This window comes from Aquarana catesbeiana, linkage group LG02 (assembly GCF_042186555.1).
Source record: "Aquarana catesbeiana isolate 2022-GZ linkage group LG02, ASM4218655v1, whole genome shotgun sequence".
NCBI lineage: Eukaryota > Metazoa > Chordata > Amphibia > Anura > Ranidae > Aquarana > Aquarana catesbeiana.
In genome coordinates this window covers 203,081,664-203,104,765 of record NC_133325.1, presented here as the reverse complement: position 1 = coordinate 203,104,765, position 23,102 = coordinate 203,081,664, and the positions used below count along the sequence as shown (strand labels likewise).

The 23,102-nt window shown below is 41.7% G+C and overlaps 1 protein-coding gene across 3 annotated transcripts in view; it reads right to left on the bottom strand.

The window, feature by feature from the left end:
- The window catches only part of VWA8 (von Willebrand factor A domain containing 8), a 686,916-nt gene that overhangs the window by 362,852 nt on the left and 300,962 nt on the right, over window positions 1-23,102 (bottom strand). For all 3 annotated transcript variants that reach the window (XM_073614208.1, XM_073614207.1, XM_073614209.1), the window contains exon 21: window positions 10,617-10,688. In XM_073614208.1, the coding sequence (XP_073470309.1) occupies window positions 10,617-10,688 (72 nt within the window). The remainder of the gene's footprint in view (window positions 1-10,616; window positions 10,689-23,102) is intronic.

Genomic DNA, 23,102 nt, shown 5'->3' with positions numbered 1-23,102 from the left:
TATACAGAGGCTGGTGAAAGGAACAGCAGAACCAGCAAGGAAGAGGGGCAATAGAAGGACAAGTATTAACAGTATTTTTTTACAGACTGGGTTTGTTATTTTTTTCAGTGGCAACGGTTCTTTTAAATGAAACTTTCTTAACCACTTCAGCCTTCGGAAGATTTTCCTCCCTTAATGAGAGCATTCTTTTGTGATTAGGCACTGCGTCCCTTTAACTAACAATTGCGCGGTTGTGCGACATTGTACTCAAACAAAATCGACGCCCTTTTTCCCCACAAATAGAGCTTTCTTTTGGTGGTATTTGATCACCTCTATGGTTTTTATTTTTTGTGCTATAAAAACAAAAAAAGACCGACAATTTTGAAAAAAAGCAATATTTTTTACTTTTTGCTATAATAAATATCCCCCAAAAATATGTAAAAAAACTAATTTCTTTCTCAGTTAAGGCCGATATGTATTCTTCTACATATTGTTGGTATAAAAAAAAAAAAAAAGATCGCAATAAGTGTATATTAATTGGTTTGCGCAAAAGTTATAGCGTCTACAAAATATGGGACAGATTTATGGCATTTTTATTATTTATTTATTTTTTATTAGTAATGGTGGTGATCTGCGATTTTCATCGGGACTGCTACATTGCGGCAGACAGATCGGACACTTCTGACACAATTTTAGGACCATTGACATTCATAAAGCGATCAGAGCTAAAAATAGCCACTGATTACTGTGTAAATGTCACTGGCAGGAAAGGGGTTAAACACTAGGGGGCGATCAAGGGGTTAACTGTGTTCCCTCAGCAGGTTCTAACTGTGGGGGGGGATGGGCTACCTAGGACATGACAGATCATTGCTCCGGATGACATGGAGCAGTAGATCCCTATCATGTCACTAGGCAGAACATGGAAAGAGGAATTTCCCCGTTCTGCCTCAACTCGTCGCGATCGCGGGCCACCGGCGGACATTGAGTCCACAGACCTGCGGACATGCTCCCGCGATGGGCGCACACCCGCTAGCCCAGGATTATGGAGGGACGTACAGGTACACCCATTTGCACACCCGTGCCTTTCTGCCGACGTACATGGGTGTGTGGCGGTCGGGAAGCGGTTAAAGTAGAAGTCCACCCTTACACTAAAATCTCTAAATCTACAGGTTTCTACGGCCTAAGACTAACCTATCTAGCCCTGTAAAGAAGGAATCTTTATACAGTGATATACAATAAAATTACAATCACATTATATAAGCCGCTCCGGTCCCATGCTGAGCTGTCAGCAGCAGCTTCCCTGTGGATGCAGATGCACAAGAGGCAGCCGACAACGGAAGCCCCATAGTAACTCTATGGGTGATGTCACTTCCCATTAATTTCCCAGCCGTTGTCAGCTGTCTCCTCTGCAGGGCTTCCACCGCTGGAGACCAGATCGGCTTCAAAAAAGATATGTATAGCGACTTCTTCTTAACAAGGCTAGAAAGGTTAGTCTTAGATCGTGGATGCCTGTAGATTTATAGATTTTAGTGTTAGGGTGGACTTCCACTTTAATCTAAATATAATTACAATCAATTTATTTTTTTTAGTTTATTATATACAATGTTGTACGTTTCTGGCTTGTGATCCTCATCTTCCAGCTTCACTAATTATTCACTGGCCCACAACAAGATTGCAAGCTGGGTCTTCCAAATGCAATGGCTACAAACGTATTCTGGATTTGAGGCTTCTGAAGTTGGAGGATCAAAACTGGTTAGGTACTTGCAAGTATTAAAGTCTAAATAGATTTCCAAAGTAAAAAGCACCTCCCAGTTTCCATACCACCTTCATCAGAGGTACATATTAAACAGCACACATCAGATGTGTGATCACTGTTTGGGGAAGGGATTCTCCATTTCTCAGGTCTAACATAAAAAACATCAAAATAAAATCATATAGTAATCTAAGCTATATAGTAATCCATATGAAAACAACATAGTGTAAGGAATAGTTGATACAATATAGTAGTGTTGTATAAAGTCTAATCTAGCAACTCAACTTATCATAGTTAAAATACAGATATATAGTTTATCACATCACAATGTCCATGTTGTGTGCATTTGTTATCTAGGCCTTAACTAGTAAAAATTACAAATGATTACCTAATCAAGGGAAAACCATATAGTACACAAAAATAACAAAAAAGATATAGCCCATCATTGCATTGACTGAATGAAAAATGGTCCATTTAAAAAGTGGGGGAAAAAAACAAAGCTAACAATTAAAAATATAGTTGACCTTGATCAACAAATTGGCACAATAACAGGATAAAATAACACAGAAAGCCTGAACAGAGGCTGGATGGAAGCTGTGCACTAAAAACTGATATATCACGAAAGGTTTTTTAGACTAAAGTACAATGTCTTTCATCACTTCTCCAATCACCATGATAAAAATCCAGACTTACAGCAGTAATCATAGCTTATAACCCTCATTCTAAAAACTAAAACAGATTTACAAGGTGATGTCAAACAGAAGCTTACTGGATCCACAAGCTCAACACCTTCAAGTAAACCACTACGTTTTAAAGATTTACCACCACAACTTGCTCAGACTCTCTATGAATAATAATAAAGATGTAATTTTACGACAAGTTTGTTTATCAATTATGTTTTTTTATACATATTTTGTTAATTATTTATGAAAAAATATATACACTTTTTTCCCATTTTCTTAGTTTTCATTTTATTTTTTTATTATATATACATAATTATTATATTTATTTTTCATCCTTCCCAGTTCATGTACACATTCTATTTGTTTCATTTTTGCAGAATTATGATTGTTTCATTATTTCACCCTTATTGTATATTTTTTCTTCATTTTTACATTTCTTTATTGTTGTTTGTTTTCTCATTGCTTCTTGTCAACCGCTCCTGGCAATTGAGAAAGGTCTCACTCATTTATCAATTTATGTCACTCTGTTTGCGCCATTATCAGGTCCTCCCAGTGCCTAAGCTCCACCTGTCTATTTAAATGTCTAGGTGCGAAAATCAGCCTAGATCCAGCCAGCTGTTTATTCATCTTCCTACTGGTCCCTATTCCGTTCTTCATATATTGTGCTATATTTTCCATTTCATTCATTTTGTTTTCCTGTCTTTCATTGTTACACCTTCCCAGCCTGATCACCTGGGTATACTGTATCTCTTTACTGATACTTTTGAGCAAGCTCAGGTTCACAATCTCAATCCAATCTTTAACTCACACTACCAGCTCTCTGCCCCATCCTTTCATTCAGTCACTTGTTTACATTGTACCTCCTTAATGCTACTGCTCAGCTTCACAATTTCACCCTTTATTATACTACCTATTGCTTCCAGCATATCCATTCCATCCATTTCGGAAATTTCACTCTGCAGGTAGCAGGCACCATGAAACATAAAATAGTTGTAGGTAAGCAAAAATTCTACTGCCTGCAACAAAGAAGATTGTAACTGCTCAGATGGTACTGTAGAGCACACAATGCCAAATGATGGGGTATGGAAGAATTGAGGATACTCACATCAGAATAACCCAGTTATAACTTCTAAGCCAACTCAAAGTAAACAGGGGGCCCAAGATCAATTTTGTGTCTTGAATAAATCTGGGCAGAAGCTATACCAGTGGCTGAACATAATCATCAACTCACAGCCCCAGTCTCTCCATTAATGACCCAAACCACACTACTAATGGCATGACCTTTGGGCCAAGGACCCTCCTTATTATACTTAAGAAGTTGATAGATTTGCTGACAATAGGTAAAGGAACTGTTTTTTCCAGTTAATCACTTTTAAGAGGGTGGAAGAGACTGCCTCCCATGTCAATGAGCCCTTAGAGGGAATGCAACACCATCTGCTATATATTAATAACATTATCCAATTCTTGTTCTCCCTCATGCGCTGACGATACCGGTTGTTCCCTCTTGTGTTTTCTGCTTTTCTCCCTGTCTTTTTTTTTCCTCTTTGTGTTTGCTTTTCCCTTTTTTTGTAGAAATCTTGTATTAGGTTGGTCTGTCCCATTTTTTGTTGACTCCTACCCTATAAACTCTGAAAAACTTAACCAGCAGAGTTTTGTTTAGGAAACAGAACCCCCAGACTATGCTGAATCAGTAAAGTATAACTGTGTAACAGATATATTTAAAGATCGAAAACATTGTTAGTTCAATTTTTTTCAGTAACGAGGATGACAGCTTACAATGTATTGAGCACCGACACCCTCATACACCAAGTCACCCTAATGATCTAGCAAATCTCTCAGGTACTTATTGTGCTTAGTTTCCATGATCTTGGCTTCCATTTGATTAAAAGTAACTTGTAATCCAAATTCAAAATCTTTATAGGATGGTAATTCCATATAACCTTTCATAGTTCCCTTGTACCTGTATGTTATTCAAAGCGTTTTCCTCGCCTCTGACCATTTGGTCCAAAAAAAAAAAAAAAAATTTGTTAATATCCAATTCTATTCCATTACAATTTCTTTAGAATGTAGAGTGATTTTTTTTAATTCTTAGCCCTCAGCGAACCATGGACTCACTGGTATATTTTTCCAAACTAGTGAGGTCCCACCATATTTTCATCTCATCATCCATGAGTTTCTCATATATTTTTTAAGGAAACAGAATAGTAGGGCGGAGAGATTAAAAGCTAGTAACACTTTATATGTAAACAACAGTAACACTAATCTATTGGGAGGAGCTGCAGGATTGTTTTTCACTCATGAAGTTTCATTCCCTTGCCGATTCATGGATGTATCATGAACTACAAAGTGAACCGGGCTCTGGATACATCTTTTATTGCTGTCATATTTTTTCAAGTCTATCTTAAATATAAACAGCAATAATAGAAATCCAAAGTCTTTGGAAAAAACAGGCAAATTTGAACATACATCTTCCATAGTGGTAAAAGGCTAGGAGGATAGGAGATAAGTCTTCAGATGCCATAAATATCCTTTATACACAAAACCAGCATACAGAGTTGAAATGATGGAAAATTCCACTATTCTTCACAGAGGAGGATAGGATGGTTACTATGAATTACTCAATAACCCAACATTAGAGGGGAGCTTCCTCAATGATGTCTGAACTAAAAGAGTCCAAAGTTTGCACTCCCAGTAACACTGTGTTAAAGCGGAGTTCCACCTATTTCTTAAAGTTCCTTGCAACACACTGCCCACCCGTAGAAAAGTCTGTAATGGCAATTATTTTTTAATTTTTTTCTAAATACCTATTTTTTCTTTATGTATTCTGCACTTCCGGTCATTAGGTGATTTGCTAGGAGTCCTGGGATATCTGCGTCATCTATCCCAGGAGTCTTTGAACCACACTTGACTTCCTTCCAGGTTCTGTCTTGATTGACAGGTTGCCATAGCAACAGGGTGGGAACTTCCGCCGCCATTGTTTTGGCAGCCACGAGATCAGGGCATGCATGCTGGGTAGCCAGCTGCATGGAATCCTGGAAGCAAGTAGGAGCAGGCTTCAGATGCCCACGCTAATAATGACCACTGCCTGTCTGCCGGGATCCTGTGATAAATCTCATATTTGTAAGTAAGAAGAAGAAATACACTTATAACAGGATCCTATTATATTGTGCAAATCAAGAGAATCACAGGGGGGGCTTTTTGGAGAAAATTGGCAAGGAGACTGGAGCTCCGCTTTAACCCCTTCTAAGCAAGCAACTAATAAAAGTCAGCAGTCACCAGCAACATCACCAGTCAAATCAGCAACATCAACAGTCATCTTGCTAGCTTTACAAAATAAGAAAAAAAAAGTAATAAGAGAATTGTTTGACCAAAAAAATATGGTGAAAATTCAGTTTTGTTTACACTGTACAGTGCTGTAGAATAAAGACTACACTTTTACCAGAAATACATTTTGCCATAATTTATCCTGCAGCACCATTCAATTCAGCATACTCTATTTACACTAAAATAAAAAATAAAATAAAAACTTATGCATAAATGTACACATTAATAATTTATATGGTACATAAGAGGGACTGCAATAAACACTATGCAATAATAACATTTTGCTATCGCCGTTTCTTCAGAAATGATGTCCTCAGAGGAAACAGGAACGATCCTGAGGACGTCATTTCTGATGAAACGTGTGTAGGATGGGGCACGCCATCTGATGGATGTCAATATGTATGCGCACCATACAGCAGAACCTAATGAGCTTTATTTCTTCTTTTGCTTAGTGAGTTTATTATGTTTACAATAAATTTGGATTCATTTTACAGGGTTATGCTATGTATAATCTTTTCTTTGATGAGATACATACAGTTGTGCTCATAAGTTTACAGAATTTATGATTTCTTGGCCATTTTTCAGAGAATATGAATGATAACACAAAAATGTTTCTTTCACGCATGGTTAGTGTTTGGCTGAAGCCATTATTAATCAACTGTGTTTACTCTTTTTAAATCATAATGACAACAGAAACTATCCAAATGACCCTGATCAAAAGTTTACATAGCCCAGTTATTAATACCTCGTATTGCCCCCTTTAACATAAATGACAGCTGGAAGTCTTTTGTGGTATTTGTGGATGAGGTTCTTTATCTTCTCTGATGGTAAAACTGCCCATTCCTCTTGGCAAAAAGCCTCCAGTTCCTGTAAATTCCTGGGCTGTCATGCATGAACTGCACGTTTGAGATCTCCCCAAGTGGCTCAATGATATTGAGGTCAGGAGACTAAGATGGCCACTCCAGAACCTTCACTTTATTCTGCTGTAGCCAATTGCAGGTCGACTTGGCCTTGTGTTTTAGATCACTGTCATGTTGGAATGTCCAAGTACATCCCATTCGCAGCTTCCTGAGTGATGAATGCAAATGTTCCTCCAGAATTTTTGGATAACATACTGCAGTCATCTTGCCAGCAATTTTGACCAAATTTCCTGTGTCTTTGTAGCTCACACATCCCAAAAACATCAGCGATCCACCTCCATGTTTCACAGTAAGAATGATGTACCTTTCATCATAGGCCTTGTTGACTCCTCTCCAAATGTAGCGTTTATGGTTGTGGCCAAAAAGCTCAATTTTGGTCTCATCACTCCAAATGACTTTTGTGCCAGAAGGTTTTGAGGTTTGTCTCTCTGATGTTTGGCTTATTGTAAGCGGGATACTTTTTGGCATTTGCATAGTAACGGCTTTCTTCTGGCGACTCGACCATGCAGCCCATCTTTCTTCTCCTTATTGTGCATCTTGAAACAGCCACTATATTGCATCTGAAGTTATTTATGGGTTTTTCTTTGCATCCCGAACAATTTTCCTGGCAGTTGTGGTTGAAAACCTAGTTAGTCTACCTGACCGTAGTTTGGTTTCAAAAGAACCCCTCATTTTCCACTTCTTGATTAGAGTTTGAACACTGCTGATTGGCATTCTCAATTCCTTGGATATCTTTTTATATCCCTTTCCTGTTTTATACAGTTCAACTACCTTTTCCTGCAACACGATCCTTTGACAATGATTTTGCTTTCCCCATGACTCAGAATCCAGAAACGTCAGTGCAGCACTGGATGAAAGATGCAAGGGTCTGTCAGGAGTCCAGAAACTCATTGACCTTTTATACACACACGCTAATTACAAGCAAACAGATCACAGGTGAGGATGGTTACCTTTAATAGCCATTCAAACCCCTTTGTGTCAACTTGTGTGCATTTTATCAGGCCAAAATCACCAGGGTATGTAAACTTTTGATCAGGGTCATTTGGTTAGTTTCTGTTGTCATTATGATTTACAAAGATTAAACACAGTTGTTTGATAATGAATGGCTTCAGCCAAACACTAACCATGAGTGAAAGAAAAGTCTTTGTGTTATCATTCATATTCTCTGAAAAATGGCCAAGAAATCATAAATTCTGCCAGGGTATGTAAACTTATGAACACAACTGTATAATGTGAGCATTCCTGGAAGTGAAGAGGAATAACCTGGGGCTGTTGGATTAATTCAACATCTGTTTAATATTACGAAGGAACGCTTGTGACCTACATAAAAAAGGGCTCTGGATTCATTAAGAGGAGTATTTTTAGTGGTGCTGGCAGTGAAAGAGTGTTCCTGATGGTGATTCACTGGGTATTGAAGAACTTAAGTGGTAACAAGAATTATTTATTACACAATATATAGTTTTAGCTGGCTTGTACATAATATTTCACAATCAATGTGGTGGGCCCTCAGACATGAAATATTAACAAAGAATATTCCTTTATAGTGTGTACTTGTCTCAGGTAAAGAGCTGTGTGTCATTTCTGTCTGCTGCTTGATTCCTCTGCCATCAGCAGGAATCACTGACATGTTTTCCTGACATCAAGAGAAAAAAGGTGACAGGGGAGGGAGCTCTAGCTGACAGACTCAGCTCTGTTCCTGTGTGCTTCGTGAAAGGAGGTGTGTCCCTTCCCCCCATTCAGCTCTCACAGATCTCCTCACTGAGCTCTGCCGTGTGTAATTTCAGCTCTCCTTATTTCTGACAGCTCAGAAAAGTTTAAAAAGTCTGCACTTTGAACGGTCACTTCACTGGGTATATGTTAGGGTTTACAACCACTTTAAGCTTATATTGAGATTGTGTTGGGATTCTGCACTTAATTTGTTTGCATTTAATTCACTATTGTATGTTTATTCTATTAACAGGATAGCACTACACATTTGTTTATGTAAATAAATTTACAGAACTTAATCTAATAATATATAGTTACATAGTAGGTGAGGTTGAAAAAAGACACAAGTCCATCAAGTCCAACCTATGTGTGTGATTATGTGTCAGTGGAATGAAAAGAGTCTTATAATGTTACTCTTATAATAATAGAGTCTTATAATGTTACGTAAATATTAAAGTATAAATAAAACTTTAATATAGAACTTTATTACACACTATTTGTATGGGACTGTTACCACCTTGTGGGGAGGGGGATGCTACTACTGAAAGAGGGATGTACTACTGAGCTGGGGGGGGGGTGAGAATGTACTACTGATTGGGGAGTTCTACTGATCGGAGGAATGGGGCAAATGCTGAGCGGGGATCTGCTAAACCGGGGGTACTACTGAGCCAGGGGACCACTGAGCAGTAGATCTACTGTGCCTGGAAACTGATGGAGCTGGAGATGGAGCAGCATGATTTTCTGGGCACATTCAATATGATACTTTGAAAAACCAGGGTTAAAAACAAAAGTCCTAGGCAGGTAAACTGTGACAGCTTATTCTTGTGGTGCTAACATATTCCGTCACTTTGTGCAAACTAAATAGAAGATGCAAAGGCATTGCTTGCCAAAGCTTACATGACATACTGGAAGACTCATTTGGGTTTGTGTGCGGTAAGCATTTGTTCACAGGCACATCAATCTGTCTGTTACGGCAGATGGACATACAGTAAGCTGCAAGAATCAATTGAGGTTTTACAGAGCGCTGAATCTGTAACAAATGTATTTTGAAGTAATGCTAACACCTAAGATAAGTGATTTTAATGCCGCGTACACACGGGCGGACTTTCCGACGGACTAGGTCTGGCGGACTTTTCAACGGACTTGCCTATACACGATCAACCAAAGTCTGACGGATTCGTACGTGAGGACGTACGACCGGACTAAAACAAGGAAGTTGATAGCAAAGTAGCCAATAGCTGCCCTAGCATCGGTTTTTGTCTGTCGGACTAGCATACAGACGAGCGGACTTTTCGACCGGACTCGAGTCCGTCGGAAAGATTTGAAACATGTTTGATATCTAAGTCCGTCGAACTTTTGGGAAAAAAAAGTCCGCTGGAGCCCACACACGATCGAATTATCCGACGGACTCCGGTCCTCCGGACCAAGTCTGCAGTAAAGTCCGCTCGTCTGTACGCGGCATTACTCTGCTTAAAGTGTCATCCAGTCAGTGCTATTTTAATTCCCTATATTATAGCAAAGAATCCTGTGACATCACTAAAATCGAATTTTTAGCTGCAACGCTGCCTTTTTGTGGCAAAGGTTTGAAATGAGAACAGGCATTACTTAATACTTTGCACAGGATCTTCCAACTGTTTGCCAGATGAACAAGTAGGGAAGCAATATACCTTGTCACCTGAAGGGCACTAACAGAAGTTACAAGTCTTGTGTATTAAAGACTCCGATTGCTGTTGGTAATAGAGATAGTTCATTCAAACACTTTAAAAAAAGGCCTAACAGGGATTAAAATATATAATGTTACATTTTACAACAAGCACCTTCCAGTTTACACCTTTACTTGTATGATGTACAAGTAAACTAAGGCTAGTTTTTAAATTTTACATTTCAATAAATGGACATGCTCATGTCAGTTCTAGCAAGCAAAGAGTCCATGTTATTGAATTGCGGGCCCCCTATAGCTTACACTTTCAGCTGGAGAAGATTATTAACACAGTTTGCCAAGTGTAGGGGTAAAATAATTATACAGGCTAATTTTTAAAACCACAGGTAAAGAGGGCTATGAGCAGCATATCATTAGCAAGTAACAAAATAATCTGAACATGCAAGAATGAAGCAAGGGTCAAGGTACATTGGGGGGTCCCTAGAGATAATAGGTACTTCTTAACATCTCTTGTTACACACAGGTCTGTAAACTTACTGGGAAATGCTTGAGCTAGTGAATACATCTGTAAATATCACAAGCACGCTCACCTGATTTCCAACCAGTAATAAATGTTCACCAAGCAGGAAATCTTTTAGCATGTCCTCCATAACCCTCATGTGCTGCAAGAACAAATTATAACAGTTTTAAAGTAGACAAACTAGAAAAATACTTTTACAGTAGAAAACATTTACAGAGAATTAATGCAGTACCATATCACAATATGGACAAACAGCAATGTACACCTGTTCACCGTTTTACCTATTCTGAACATACAAGAAGCACAAATCACTGCAATTTGCACTTTCTTCCTCTGTTTCTTTTCAGTGACATATATTACTGATAAAAAAACAAACCTTAGTGTGAAAAGCAGGCACCTTCACGTAAAGGTATACACCACTGGCTTCTTAAAGAGGAACTCCAGTCTTCCACAAAAAAATAAAAGTCAGTAGCTACAAATACTGTAGCTGCTGACTTTTAATAAAAGGACACTTACCTGTTCAGGGATCCAGCACTGTTCTCAATCGAGCCAATTTTTCATGGAATGGTGACAAATTACGGCACTTACAAATCTCCATAGGCAATGTTTTAAAGGAGGAGTTCGTGTACTATAATTATTGCTCTTACTCTAACGATCACAGCAATACCTCACATGTGTGGTTTGAACACCGTTTACACATGCCGGTGCGACTTACATATGCATTTTGCTCTGTGCAAAAAATCGGAGGGATGGGGCGCTTTAAATATTTTTTTTTCCTTATTTAATTTTTCTTTTTATTTCTACACTGTCCCTTTAATTTTTTTTGATCACTTTTATTCCTATCACGAGGGACGTAAACATCCCTTGTAATAGAAATAAGCATGACAGGTCCTCTTTATTGAGAGATCTGGAGTCAAAGACTCGCATTTACCTTTAGGCCCCTTCCACACTGGGGCAGTGGGGGCGTCGGCGGTAAAACAGCGCTATTTTTAGCGCCGCTTTACTGTCGTTTTTGCGGCGGTATTCGGCCGCTAGCGGTGCGGTTTTAACCCCTGCTGGCGGCCGAAAAAGGGTTAAAACCGCTCGCATAGCGCCGCTACAGCTGCGGTATTGCCGCGCTGCCCCATTGATTTCAATGGGCAGGAGCGGTGAAGGAGCGGTGAATACAGCTCCAAAGATGCTGTTTGCAGGAGATTTTTTCTCTCCTGCCAGCGCACCACTTCAGTGTGAAACCCCACACTGGAGAAACAGTAGCAGCAGTTTTAAGTCGGTTTGCAGGCGCTACTTTTAGCACAATAACGCCTGCAAACCGCCCCAGTGTGAAAGGGGCCTTAAAAGCAAAAAAAAAAAAAAGTAATTTTGACTATAAGAAAAAAAAAATCCTGTCAATCTGCCCGAGGACCAGAAGTGATGTCAAAGATGACTCCGTTCCCCCAAGGGCATAGAACTTAGTGAAGGCTATCTGGCCCTCACTCAGCTTTCTGCCTAGCCATTGGCCGCATCAGATCAGGGTTCCGAGCTTACCGGTGGCTTCAGTAAGCTTGGAATTGATCAGGAAGTGGCGGGACGGGGGGCACCTCTGCCACCGCTGGGACCACTTTTATCTGAAACCTGGCTGCATGACTGAAAAAAAAATATACCGGGGTTATGGCAGCTAACATTTAATGTCAAAGTAATAACGTATATTTACAGTTTGGTGTGTGGTAAAGGGCAAATGAACCATTAGTACTTTTACTAATGGTAAAGGGCAAATGAACAATTAGTCTTTTAATCAATTTCCCCTCCAACCACCTAGGTGAAGCCCACCAACCCAAATATTTACCTTTCTCTTAGATCTAGTGACCTTCTCTGTTAAGCCCTGCCCAGTACTGCACAACCTTTCCAGCAAAAAGACTTTTAGTGTACATGCATGCCACAGCCCCCTTAATTCCTATGGGTAAGCTGTACTCTGCTGTACCTTTAAAGGCTGCCTTGAGTATGGCTTACCCAAAGAAATGAATAAATCTATGGCATGCATACACACTAGAAGAAGGCCAGGTGGGAACATTTTTGCTGGAAAGGTTATGCAGCACTGGGCAGAGCCTCACAACAAGGTGTGCTCTGGTTGTTCTACCAATGTGTTAAACACATATTAGTTGTAATTTACTTAAAAGTAAAACTTAAAGAAGCTGTGTGACAGACATCCCATATGCAAAATTAAACTCCATAGGGATTCCTATATTGACAGATCTCCTAAAAGCAAATCCATATTAGAATGTCTCCAATGCAAAATGCTCACTGAATCTAGCCTAAAAGCCCAAGTTGTAGGAGAAACACAGTGTAATGCATTTTTTTCCCAATACTGCTGAGAAAAAAAAATGTGTCACTAATTACAAGTAGCAAGATGCCGCCAAAATGTGAGCTGACCCACTTCCCTCTTGTTGCTGTATGCTGTATTACCTTGAGGACAATATCACGCTCAGATAAACAAATTAGTAGGCTTAGCTGCTTGCATACATATTGGAAAATGAATCTCTATGTGACTGATGCACAGAATGCAGTGGTTATGTATGTATCCCTCCACCCCCTCAGCTTTTTCTCAAGCCAAGTGATGCTTTCAGTAGAGGAACAAGAAACAGGTCATGTGGAAGTAGGTCAACCAAAGTCCTTAAAAAAATAGTACTCGTCACTGCTGATGAGACTTGGCTACCCAATGTATAAGTGATTTAACATCACTCACCACAATCAACACGTTAATACCGGTACCAAAAAAGAAAAACTCAATTTTTGCCATTGGAGAATTCGCATGATTGCATGTGTTGGGACATTTCTAGACCTTAAAGCTGATATGAACAAATATTATGTAAATGAATTCAAAGTAGTCATGTTAAATTCATGAAAAAATGTGCACAACATAAGGAGAATGTGTATACTTAAAGCAAAACTGTTATATACTGTATTTGCAGCTTACCAATCCTTAAATGTGGTAGCTGCATTTGTTTTCATTTTCTTTCTTTCCATTCACCTGGTAATCTGGCCAGTAAGTCTATTTTTCAACATCCTTAAAGTGGTTGTAAACTGTTACATATACCCTGCGAAGTGACTAACTTTAAGTGATACATAGAGATGAAACAAATCCTCCTACATAGGTTGTACCTGTTTATCTGCAGCACTCTCGCCTCTACAGTCTTCCAAACACACATTTCACACAGCATATCGCAAGCAGCAGAAAGCAGGGGGCAGGTATCTGACATGACACACACTACAGAGTTAAAGAACACAGCTCTGTGAAATCTGATAGCTGAATGGATGGAAGTGACCCCCCCCCCCCCCCCACTCTTCACAGGCTCACAGAAACACAAAGCTGTGCGTATGAGCCATCTTATGTGTGCTGGAGGGGGGTTGTCTTCTGGAAGGCTGAGGTGTTGGCCTAATCTATTAGGAATGATTGATGCAGATAGTAGAGAGAGGAGGCAGACTTAGTGCTTGGGATTCAGGTTAGCACACATTATAGTCAGATGTGTTTTATTCAATTTTCATGTCAGGGGTTTACAACCACTTTAACAAGCCAAGCGGTCCAGCAACAGTGACAGTTAAAGGGTTGAGTCAAACCATATAACACTGACAGGGGTGCTTACAATTGCTAGGTTTTAGTCAGTTATGTAAACCTTTATCCCAAAAGTAAAAAAAAAAAAAAAACTGTTTCTGTGATTGCTTGAAAAGTATTATCTGGAGTTCAGCCTTAATTTGTTAGTCAGGTCCATCTAACACTACCCTCTTCATGGACTGACAATGCTGCTGTAACAAAGATGGCTTGTGACGCTACCCTAAGACAGGCAATGTTGTACTGACAAGGTCACCAGGTGAAAATATAGGGGAAAAGCCTAAACGAAATTAGGATTGTTGTTTTACATATTCATGACCACTTGGGTTATGCTGCCTCCTTCAGGTGAATGGACACTGACCAAAAAAAGTTGAAGTTTCCTGCCCAGGCACAACACCTTCCAGCTCAGCTAAGTCTTAGTTTTGTAGCAAGCATAGAGAAACACAGACAAGAGGGGAGTGATCCCTGTATCCTGTGATGTACTCCAAGAAAAGGTTTTTAGAAAACCACCAAAAAAAAAAAAAAATCACACATTCTTAATCATACTTCAAAGGACACAGGGCTCTTCATATTCATGACAACTTGGCATGTCACAAAGCACATGAGGAGAGAAAAACACAGCAACAATGCCAAAATGCTCATTATTTGGAAACCCCACTTCAAAAAGGGTTTGCCCCCTGCCTGCAAGAGCTTTTGCCCAAAACTGGCATCTGCAGGGGAGTAGACATTAACCTGGTATAACTTAATGTGTAAAGAGAAGATCAGATGGCAGCTTTATGCACTTGAACAGAAGCTTGTAGCAAAACCACCCAGGAAGCACTGACACCCCTAAAATGGGCCTTGAACAGGAATGTAGAAACCTTGCCCTCGATTCCACAGGCCTGAGAAATGAGCTGACAAGACCACCTAGAAATAGTGGACTGGGGGGTGGCCGTGGCCGCGGGTATGTGAGGAGCTCTGAGTGAATAGCTCCAGCAGCACCGATCTCTTTCAGGTATCCTAGAGTCACAGCAAGCCCGGAATCTGCACACAGAACACCTCTTCAGCTTGCTGACAGCCCCCTGCCTCTTTCAAGATGGTTAGAAGCAGGCAGGGAGCAACCAAATGCTCAGGGGATAGTTCTCCTTGGACCCTCTCTGGCAACAGTAAAGATGGCGGTGGCCCGGCGGCTCCATGCCGTCTTCCACAGAGAGACAAACCCAAGTAGAACATGGTAAGTGCTGCAGCCCCCTCTCAGTCTAAAAAAAAAAAAAACAGACTGTGTAAAGCCCAAGCCTCCCTCTACTATCAGGGAGCATTTTGCAGAGCATTCTCCTTCGTCCCCTAGGAATGGCCCTGCAGAGGAAGTTGATGTATTGCACAGCCATCATGAGATGGCGTGGAGAGAGGAAGGGGGCCATACAAATAATGACACCAGCATGTCTGCTGCAGAGTCTCTTACAACCCCTCCTTATCCCTCTGCTTCACCACAGGAGGAAGAATTAACCCTAAAGCATGTGATGGCAGCTATTAACACATGTCAGTCTACCCTTACTGCTCAAAATGAAATCGTTCAAAGTGGGCCTGTCCTTTTTAAAAAATGATATGCAAAAATTAAAAGGCCTACTGGTGTGCCTACTGTAAAACAATGTATTTGTGACATGGAGGATACCACTGCTCCTTTACACACAGATGTCTGCTCTTTGCAGCAGTCTAATTTGGATCAGGCCGCTAAATTGATTAACCTGGAGGACAGGCTAAGATGTAACAATCTACATTTCATTGGTTTCCCTGATGGATCTGAGGGCAAGAATCCAGAGGGATTTATGTACAATTGGCTCAAAACTTGGTGCTGCTGAACACTCTCTTTTTGCCATGAACGGGCCCGCAGATTTCTATTACGTCCATTACCTTCTGGTGCCCCCCACTAGATCCATGCTTATTAAGCTACTACACTTCAAGAATCGAGATCGGGTTCTACGTGCGGCCCACACTCTGGAGGAAGTGTCCTTTAATGGAAATCATATTTCTATTGTCCCGGACTTTTCTGTTGCCATTAAAAAGCGCCACCTATACTGCGGTGAAGAGGAGGCTGCGGCATAAGAACTTGCCATATAGCATGTTTTATCTAGCCAGGCTCTGGGTTGTCTACAAAGGAAGAGCAAACTTCTTCACCTCTCCTGAGGATGCCTGTGCTTGGCTTGATGGTCTGGCATGAGGCCTCCGGACCCCTTCAATTGCCTCAAGAATGCGTTATTGTTCCATTAACGGTGCTCATTACTCCTTCTGTCTATAATTGAGCTTGCAGTGTCACGGGCTTTCGGATGGGCCGAGAAAATTGGGGCTCAGGTTATTTTTCTTCAAGCGACCTATTTAATAGGCTCTAGAGTGCTGGCCTTAAAAAGACGACACATAGCACATGCTTTTCATGCCACATATTCCTCTTACTCCAGAGGAGTATCTAAATTACAAAGGCCTTGTTGATTCAAGATGTCTGTACAGACCCACAGGGTTGCTTTATAATATTGGCAATCAGATGTCAGGATACTTTTTATACATTAGTTAATGTGTACCCCCCCGTTTGACCCTGACGGCAAAGGGAATGATTTTTAAATAGCAGGTGATTTTAATGCAGTCTTAAATCCCTCACTTGACAGATTAGGAGGTTCCCGCACTCATTCTACTTTTTTGAAGAGATGGGGGATGACCATAGGTTTTTTGATATCTGGAGGTGTAAATATCCCAATAAAGTCTACTCCCATCATTCAGACTCTAATGGCACTTTTTCACATTTAGACATTTTTAACTCACCGGCCTTTCTGCACCAGGTTTTGGAAGTGCGTCATCTCCCTAGGGCACTGTCTGACTATGCCCCTTTGCCTCCGCTTGACCCATACACCTGGCTTTCTTGCCTGGAGGATAAGCCCTTTTTGGCTAGCAGATCCCATGGTGTTGTACAAATGTCAGGATGCCATGAGAACTTATTGGCAGGAGATAGATCCTGGGGGTTCCACAGACCTCCAATGGGATAACTTTAAGCCCCTTATGAAGGGCTCTTACATGTCACACGTGGGAAATCTTAAGAAAGCCAACAACTCCACCTTATCCAAATTATCACAAACAGTGGATAATAGGGAGCAACAATATATATCTGACCCTTCTTAACAGAATCACCTTTCACGGCAGGATGCTCAACGGTCCTACAAAATTGCCTTGACTAACACAAGCCAAAAGAAGCTCTTGTATCAAACCCAACACCATTTTGACTTCAGTGACAAAAACAGTTGTTTACTAGCCTATCTAGCCAAACCTATACATTAGCCCTTTACCATCCCTAGGATCTTGGATAGTACAGGTAATCTTCACACCTCTATAGAGAGTATTGTGAACGCTTTTTTACAATTTTACACCGATTTGTATACATCCCGAGCGACATACGACTCTGAAGCTTTTAGGGACTATCTCAGTGACATTCGGCTCCCTTCTTTATCATCAAATAATTCTTAGACAGCCTGATTACTGTGGAGGAGATTGACAAAACCCTTACTTTGCCAAACATAAAACCCCTGGCTTGGGTGGCATGCCCATAAAATGGTACTTGGCACATCGAGAATATCTTGTTCCTGGACTGAAAATCTTATACCAAGCTATATTACAGAATAAAATACTCTCCCTGTCTAGGAGAGAGGCGTTAATAGTTTAAATTCCTAAGCCCAATAAGAAATAGTGGACTGAGAAACAGCCTGACCATTGTGAGGACCCTCAGGAAGAACAAACAGGGGCTGAGATTACTGAAAAGAAGCTGTAGACTTCAGATAAAATTGAACAACCAAATATAACCAAATAAGGCTCACTCGCCTTATGATGCTTAGGATAAAAATATAGCAGCAGAATGTCCTGATTCAGATGGAATGAATAAACCATCCTACGAAAAAAGACAGAGTGCTCAACACCCCCTTATCCTACTGAAAAGCCAGGAAAGGCTTCTTGCAGGAAAGAGCAGCCAGCTCCAAGACCCTGTAGACCAATGTATTGGCAACCAAAAAAATACCCTTGCGCATAAAAAGCAACAAGGGAGAGGCTGAAATGGAGAAATATGCAAAACAGATAGAACCAAATTAGGATCCCACAGAGACAAAAAAGCTGTGCAAATAGAACAATTTGTATGACATCCTGTACGATGGCTTTGACCAGGGAGTGAGACACTATAGGTCTCTGAAACAGAATGGCCAAGGCCAAGATCTGCCCCTTGATTGTACTTAAAGCAGAGATTTCTACGCCAGATTGGAGAAAATCCAAGATGTATCTCACAACATACTTTTGGGGATGAAATTTATGAACTTCACACCAGGCGAAATACGTCTTCAATGTAAGATGGTACACTTTGCTGGAGGTCTTTCTTTCCTTGAGTAAGGTAAGGAAAACAGAGTCAGAAACACCCCTAGGGCTCATGACTAGGGATGCACCAGTCATGCCATCAAAGCAGGATGGAAGATTCGACTCTGGGCCAGTAAATCTAGCCAAAGTGGAAGAGCCCATAGCTCACCTGCAAAGAGATTTATGATGTTCGCGCACACGTCTGTTTTGGTCAAGCAAGTGTAATCAGAATCAATGGAATGTCTTCCACCGTTATGCACAACAAGTAAGGACAAAGCTGCAATGAAAGGACAGCACAGATCAAGGGAAACTGATTTCAAGGAATCACCAGGGCATCCACCCCAAATGCCTGAGAGATTGTTGATGAATTTGGATGCAAAGAGATTTAAATCCAGTGCCCCTTACCCTGAACACATCTTTGCAAACTCCTCTACGTGAAGGGCCCATTCTTCTAAATACAGATGTTGATGGCTGAGAAAATCCACCTGCCAATTTTCCATGCCAGGAATATGCACTGAGGAGAAAGCCAGAATGTGAAGTTCTATTCAAAACAATATAAGGTCTTGCTGAGCAATGTAACTTCTTGTCCCTCCTTGATGATTGACGCAAGCTACCACCCCTGGCATTGTGCAAATGCATCCCGGCAGGGAGACCCTGAAGGCAGACAAACTAGAGTAGGAGAGTTAGCCAAATTGCTTGAAACTCCATAAGGTTGATTGCAGATTGACTTCTGCTCCTCTGACCACCACATTTCTTGACTTCAGAGGTTCTCCAGAACACCTTCCGCTCATTCAGTACCTGCGTGAAATTCCACCATGCCTGGGATGACCTGGTCTTGGAAGACAGATGCAATGGCAAATCTAAAGACGCCAGACATTTGTCACAAACCAACCAGATATTGAATTGTAAAGCCCTGGAATGAAAACGGGGGAACATGTGACAACATTGAAGGCTGCTACCATCTTCCCCTGCAACTTATAGACCATAATCAAGGGACCTTCCAATGATCTCAGGGACTCCACCTGGGAAACAAAAAAGAACAAGCACTAGTCTTGTGGAAGCAGTACCTTAGCTTGTGCCATGTTGAAGGCTTATGCCACGTACACACGATCGGAATTTCCGACAACAAATGTTCGATGTGAGCTTGTTGTCGGAAATTTTCCAACAACAAAATCCGTTGTCGTAAATTCCGATCATGTGTACACAATTCCGGCGCACAAAATTCCACGCATGCTCGGAATCAAGCAGAAGAGCCGCACTGGCTATTGAAATTCCTTTTTCTAGTCCCGTCGTACGAGTTGTACGTCACCACGTTCTTGACGTTCAGAATTTCTGACAACATTTGTGCGACCGTGTGTATGCAAGACAAGTTTCAGCAAACATCCGTCGGAAATAAATCCACGGTTTGGTTGTCGGAAATTCCGATTGTCTGTGCGCGGCATAAGTCTAAATACTCCAGATGTTATGTCAGAACCAAGGCCAACATCTAAAGGTTCAGCAACCAACCAAACCTTTCTCAGACCTGTACTGTCTGCTGAACATTTGAGGTCATCTTTGAAGCCGATTGCTCTGAGGGAAGCACCCTGTCCAGGTACCCTACAATGGGAATACTCCAAGTCCTTGCCAGATTAAAAGTCAACATCTTGGAAACACTCTGGGGGTCACATATGAACTGAAAGTGGTGATCCTTTATTGTGAATCCCAAAATCTGCTGGGAAGGCCAGAAAATCAGGATGTGAAGAAAGTAATCCTTGATATCCACAGACATCAGGAAGTTCCCCTTGATGAAGCAAACAAACTGGATAGACTCTATCATGAAATTCTGCATCCCTAGAGAACTTGTTGAAACCCTTAAGGTCCATAACAGCCCAAACATTCATGGGAGCCTTCTCCCCTACTGTTAGAGGTGTAATGACCCCCTGGGATAGCAGCCTTTCCATATCTTCAAAGAAATCCACTCTTGTGTCTCCAAAGATACACTTAAGTGCAAAAAGCCTGGGTATAGTAGTGAAACTTCAGATTGTAATCTCTGAACACCACACTGCAGAACCAATTGTCTGTGACTTCCTGAGTCCAGATGATTGCAAAGTCAGGATTCCAGACTTGGAGATCCAGTTCCTTTTTATTGAACTGGGATGTAGGCTTCTGCTTAGAGGCTGAAGCTTACTGCTTAAAAAATTACCTCTTCTTGGATTCCAAAGGCAACACCATTTTCTGACCGGTTACCTTCACCTCACTTCTTATGGGTAAGAGCATGCTTTTCCCCACAGTTAACTTCTGAATGAAGGTATCCAAGAATGGTCCAAACAACCTTTTGCCCTCAAGGGGTAGCCTCTCGATGTGCTTCATGCAGAGAAGTGTTGCCGACCAACACTTGAGCCTAAGGATCCATCTCATGTAGACAGACACGAGCCCAACCAGGAAATCTGCCTTATGGAGTCCTCCAAGGCATCTACAGGGAAACTCAAGTCTCTCAAAAAATTATCCAAGAACTATCAGCTGGCATGGTTCCCTGTGTCTGATGTTCTGAAATTAAGCATATACTTTGCCCAAACTATGAAGGCCTGCACAACTTCCTCTGCAGATTGCGGAGCTGATCCTTCTAGAGAGTAGGATGCCTTGAAGAGGGTGTCTTATCTGTAGTGTCTTTAAAGACCAGAAACCTAATTTACTGGGGCCGCAAAGGTCTTATTCAATTACAAAGTAGCCAGATCAACAATAGTAAAAGAGGAAATTTGATTTACCTCTAGATTCCATATTTTGGAGTGCAGTACAGGAAACAGGCAAAGTATTCATTGACCCTGGGTTATAGGCTTTTACCTCCAGGTACAAGATTGGTTGAACACTAGCAAGCTTTGGAGGCCACATCCACTAGCTGCCTTCCCTATAGCTCTATCCCACTTTGTGAATCCTCAGTTTTGTAGCAAGCAATCCAGGGTAACAGAAGAATGGGGAGAAGGTGGCCTGTACTGTACTTCAAGATATGGAATTTAGAGGGAAATCACATTTCTCTTATCTTAATTGTACAGTACAAGACACAGTGTTCATTAGACCCTGGGATGCCCTCAAGCAATGAATGAGAGGGGTGGGTAACAACTAGGCAACTATAAATGTGCTAAATGGGAGGGCGTGGCCAGGACCGGCATGTGAGAAGAAGTGTTTCTCACAGCTCCACTCCAGCACATTGAACCGATCCTTTCCCAGCAGCAATCCGGTGCCAAAAAATGGCGTTCCAGCTGGCTACCGACCCTCTCACCCTCCCAGACCATCCACCGGCCCTTTGCACAAGGGGGAAAGTGAAGAAAAAGGAGGAAATCATGACCTCCGAAATCCAAGATGGCGCTGCCACGGCCCTGGCACAGCGCACACCGAGGGGAAGTGAAAAACATAAAGAGGCGGCTAGTAAGAAGGCACAGAAGCTACAGGGTAAGGAATACCCAAGAGACATGGTGTATTATACCCAAAAGCTAGGGGGGCACCGGGTAAAAGAAGCAGGGGGGTCTGCTGCACTGTCCCAGGAAGAGGCACATGAGATGGGAGAGCTGGACACATTGTACACTGATATGCAGGGAGAGGGCAGATGCTGCAGCAGAGCGCCCCCCCCCCCTCTCCACACAGACAGTGAAGATACTGAACAGCCAACCTTAGCTGATATACTTAAGGCTGTGCACGTTTGCACAGCTTCTGTGAACACTCTTCAAGAGCAATTTGGAAGGCTGAGAGAGGATGTATCCCTGTTGAGACAGGAGCGTACGACTGCAGTGGAAAGCAGAGTGAGTGACATTGAAGACAAACTCCCACCAGTGGCTCGAGAGGCACATGCGGCCTATCAACTTGCTAAGGATACCAATAACAGAGCAGATGATATGGAAAATCGCTTAAGACGCAACAACATACGCATTGTAGGACTGCCAGAGAAAATAGAGGGAAGGGATGCCACCACGTTTGTAGAGACCTGGCTGGTAGAGACATCTGGAAGAGAAGCCTTTTCCAAATTCTTTACAGTGGAGAGGGCACACCGCACACCAGGTCGCCCGCCACAACCGGGAGTCCCCCCCCCCAGGCCCGTCCTTGTACATTACAGAGACAGAGAAGCGGTTCTGAGGAATGCACGGGAAAAGGTTAATGTCCAGGTGAAAGGGGTCAGAGTGTCGTTCTACCCCGACTTTTCCACAGAGTTACAAAAACGCAGGGCCAAGTTTTCAGATGTGAAACGGCACCTACGGGCTCTGCAGCTTCCATATGCCATGCTGTACCCGGCTAAGCTGAGAGTCATCGCTGACAGACAGGCCCATTTCTTTGAATCAGCCCAAGACGCAGCCATGTGGCTAGATCGTAACAAACAGGCCTTAAGACACCGAGACAGAGAAGATGGAGACAGGCCCGCCTGACATGCATAGTCTTGATAACTTCTGGAGTCCCACAATACTGCATTACAGTGGACTTGTTTGTTGCTCACTTATTCCCCTTTGGATGGTGCTGATATTCCCACTGGATCCTACAGTTTTTATTACCCACACTTTTTTACTTTGGGGAATGTTTTTGCTTTATGCTGCTGGGAACCTCGGTATTGCTACGTGAACAGTGAGCTATCTTGTGAAGTAGGCAAGAGAAAAT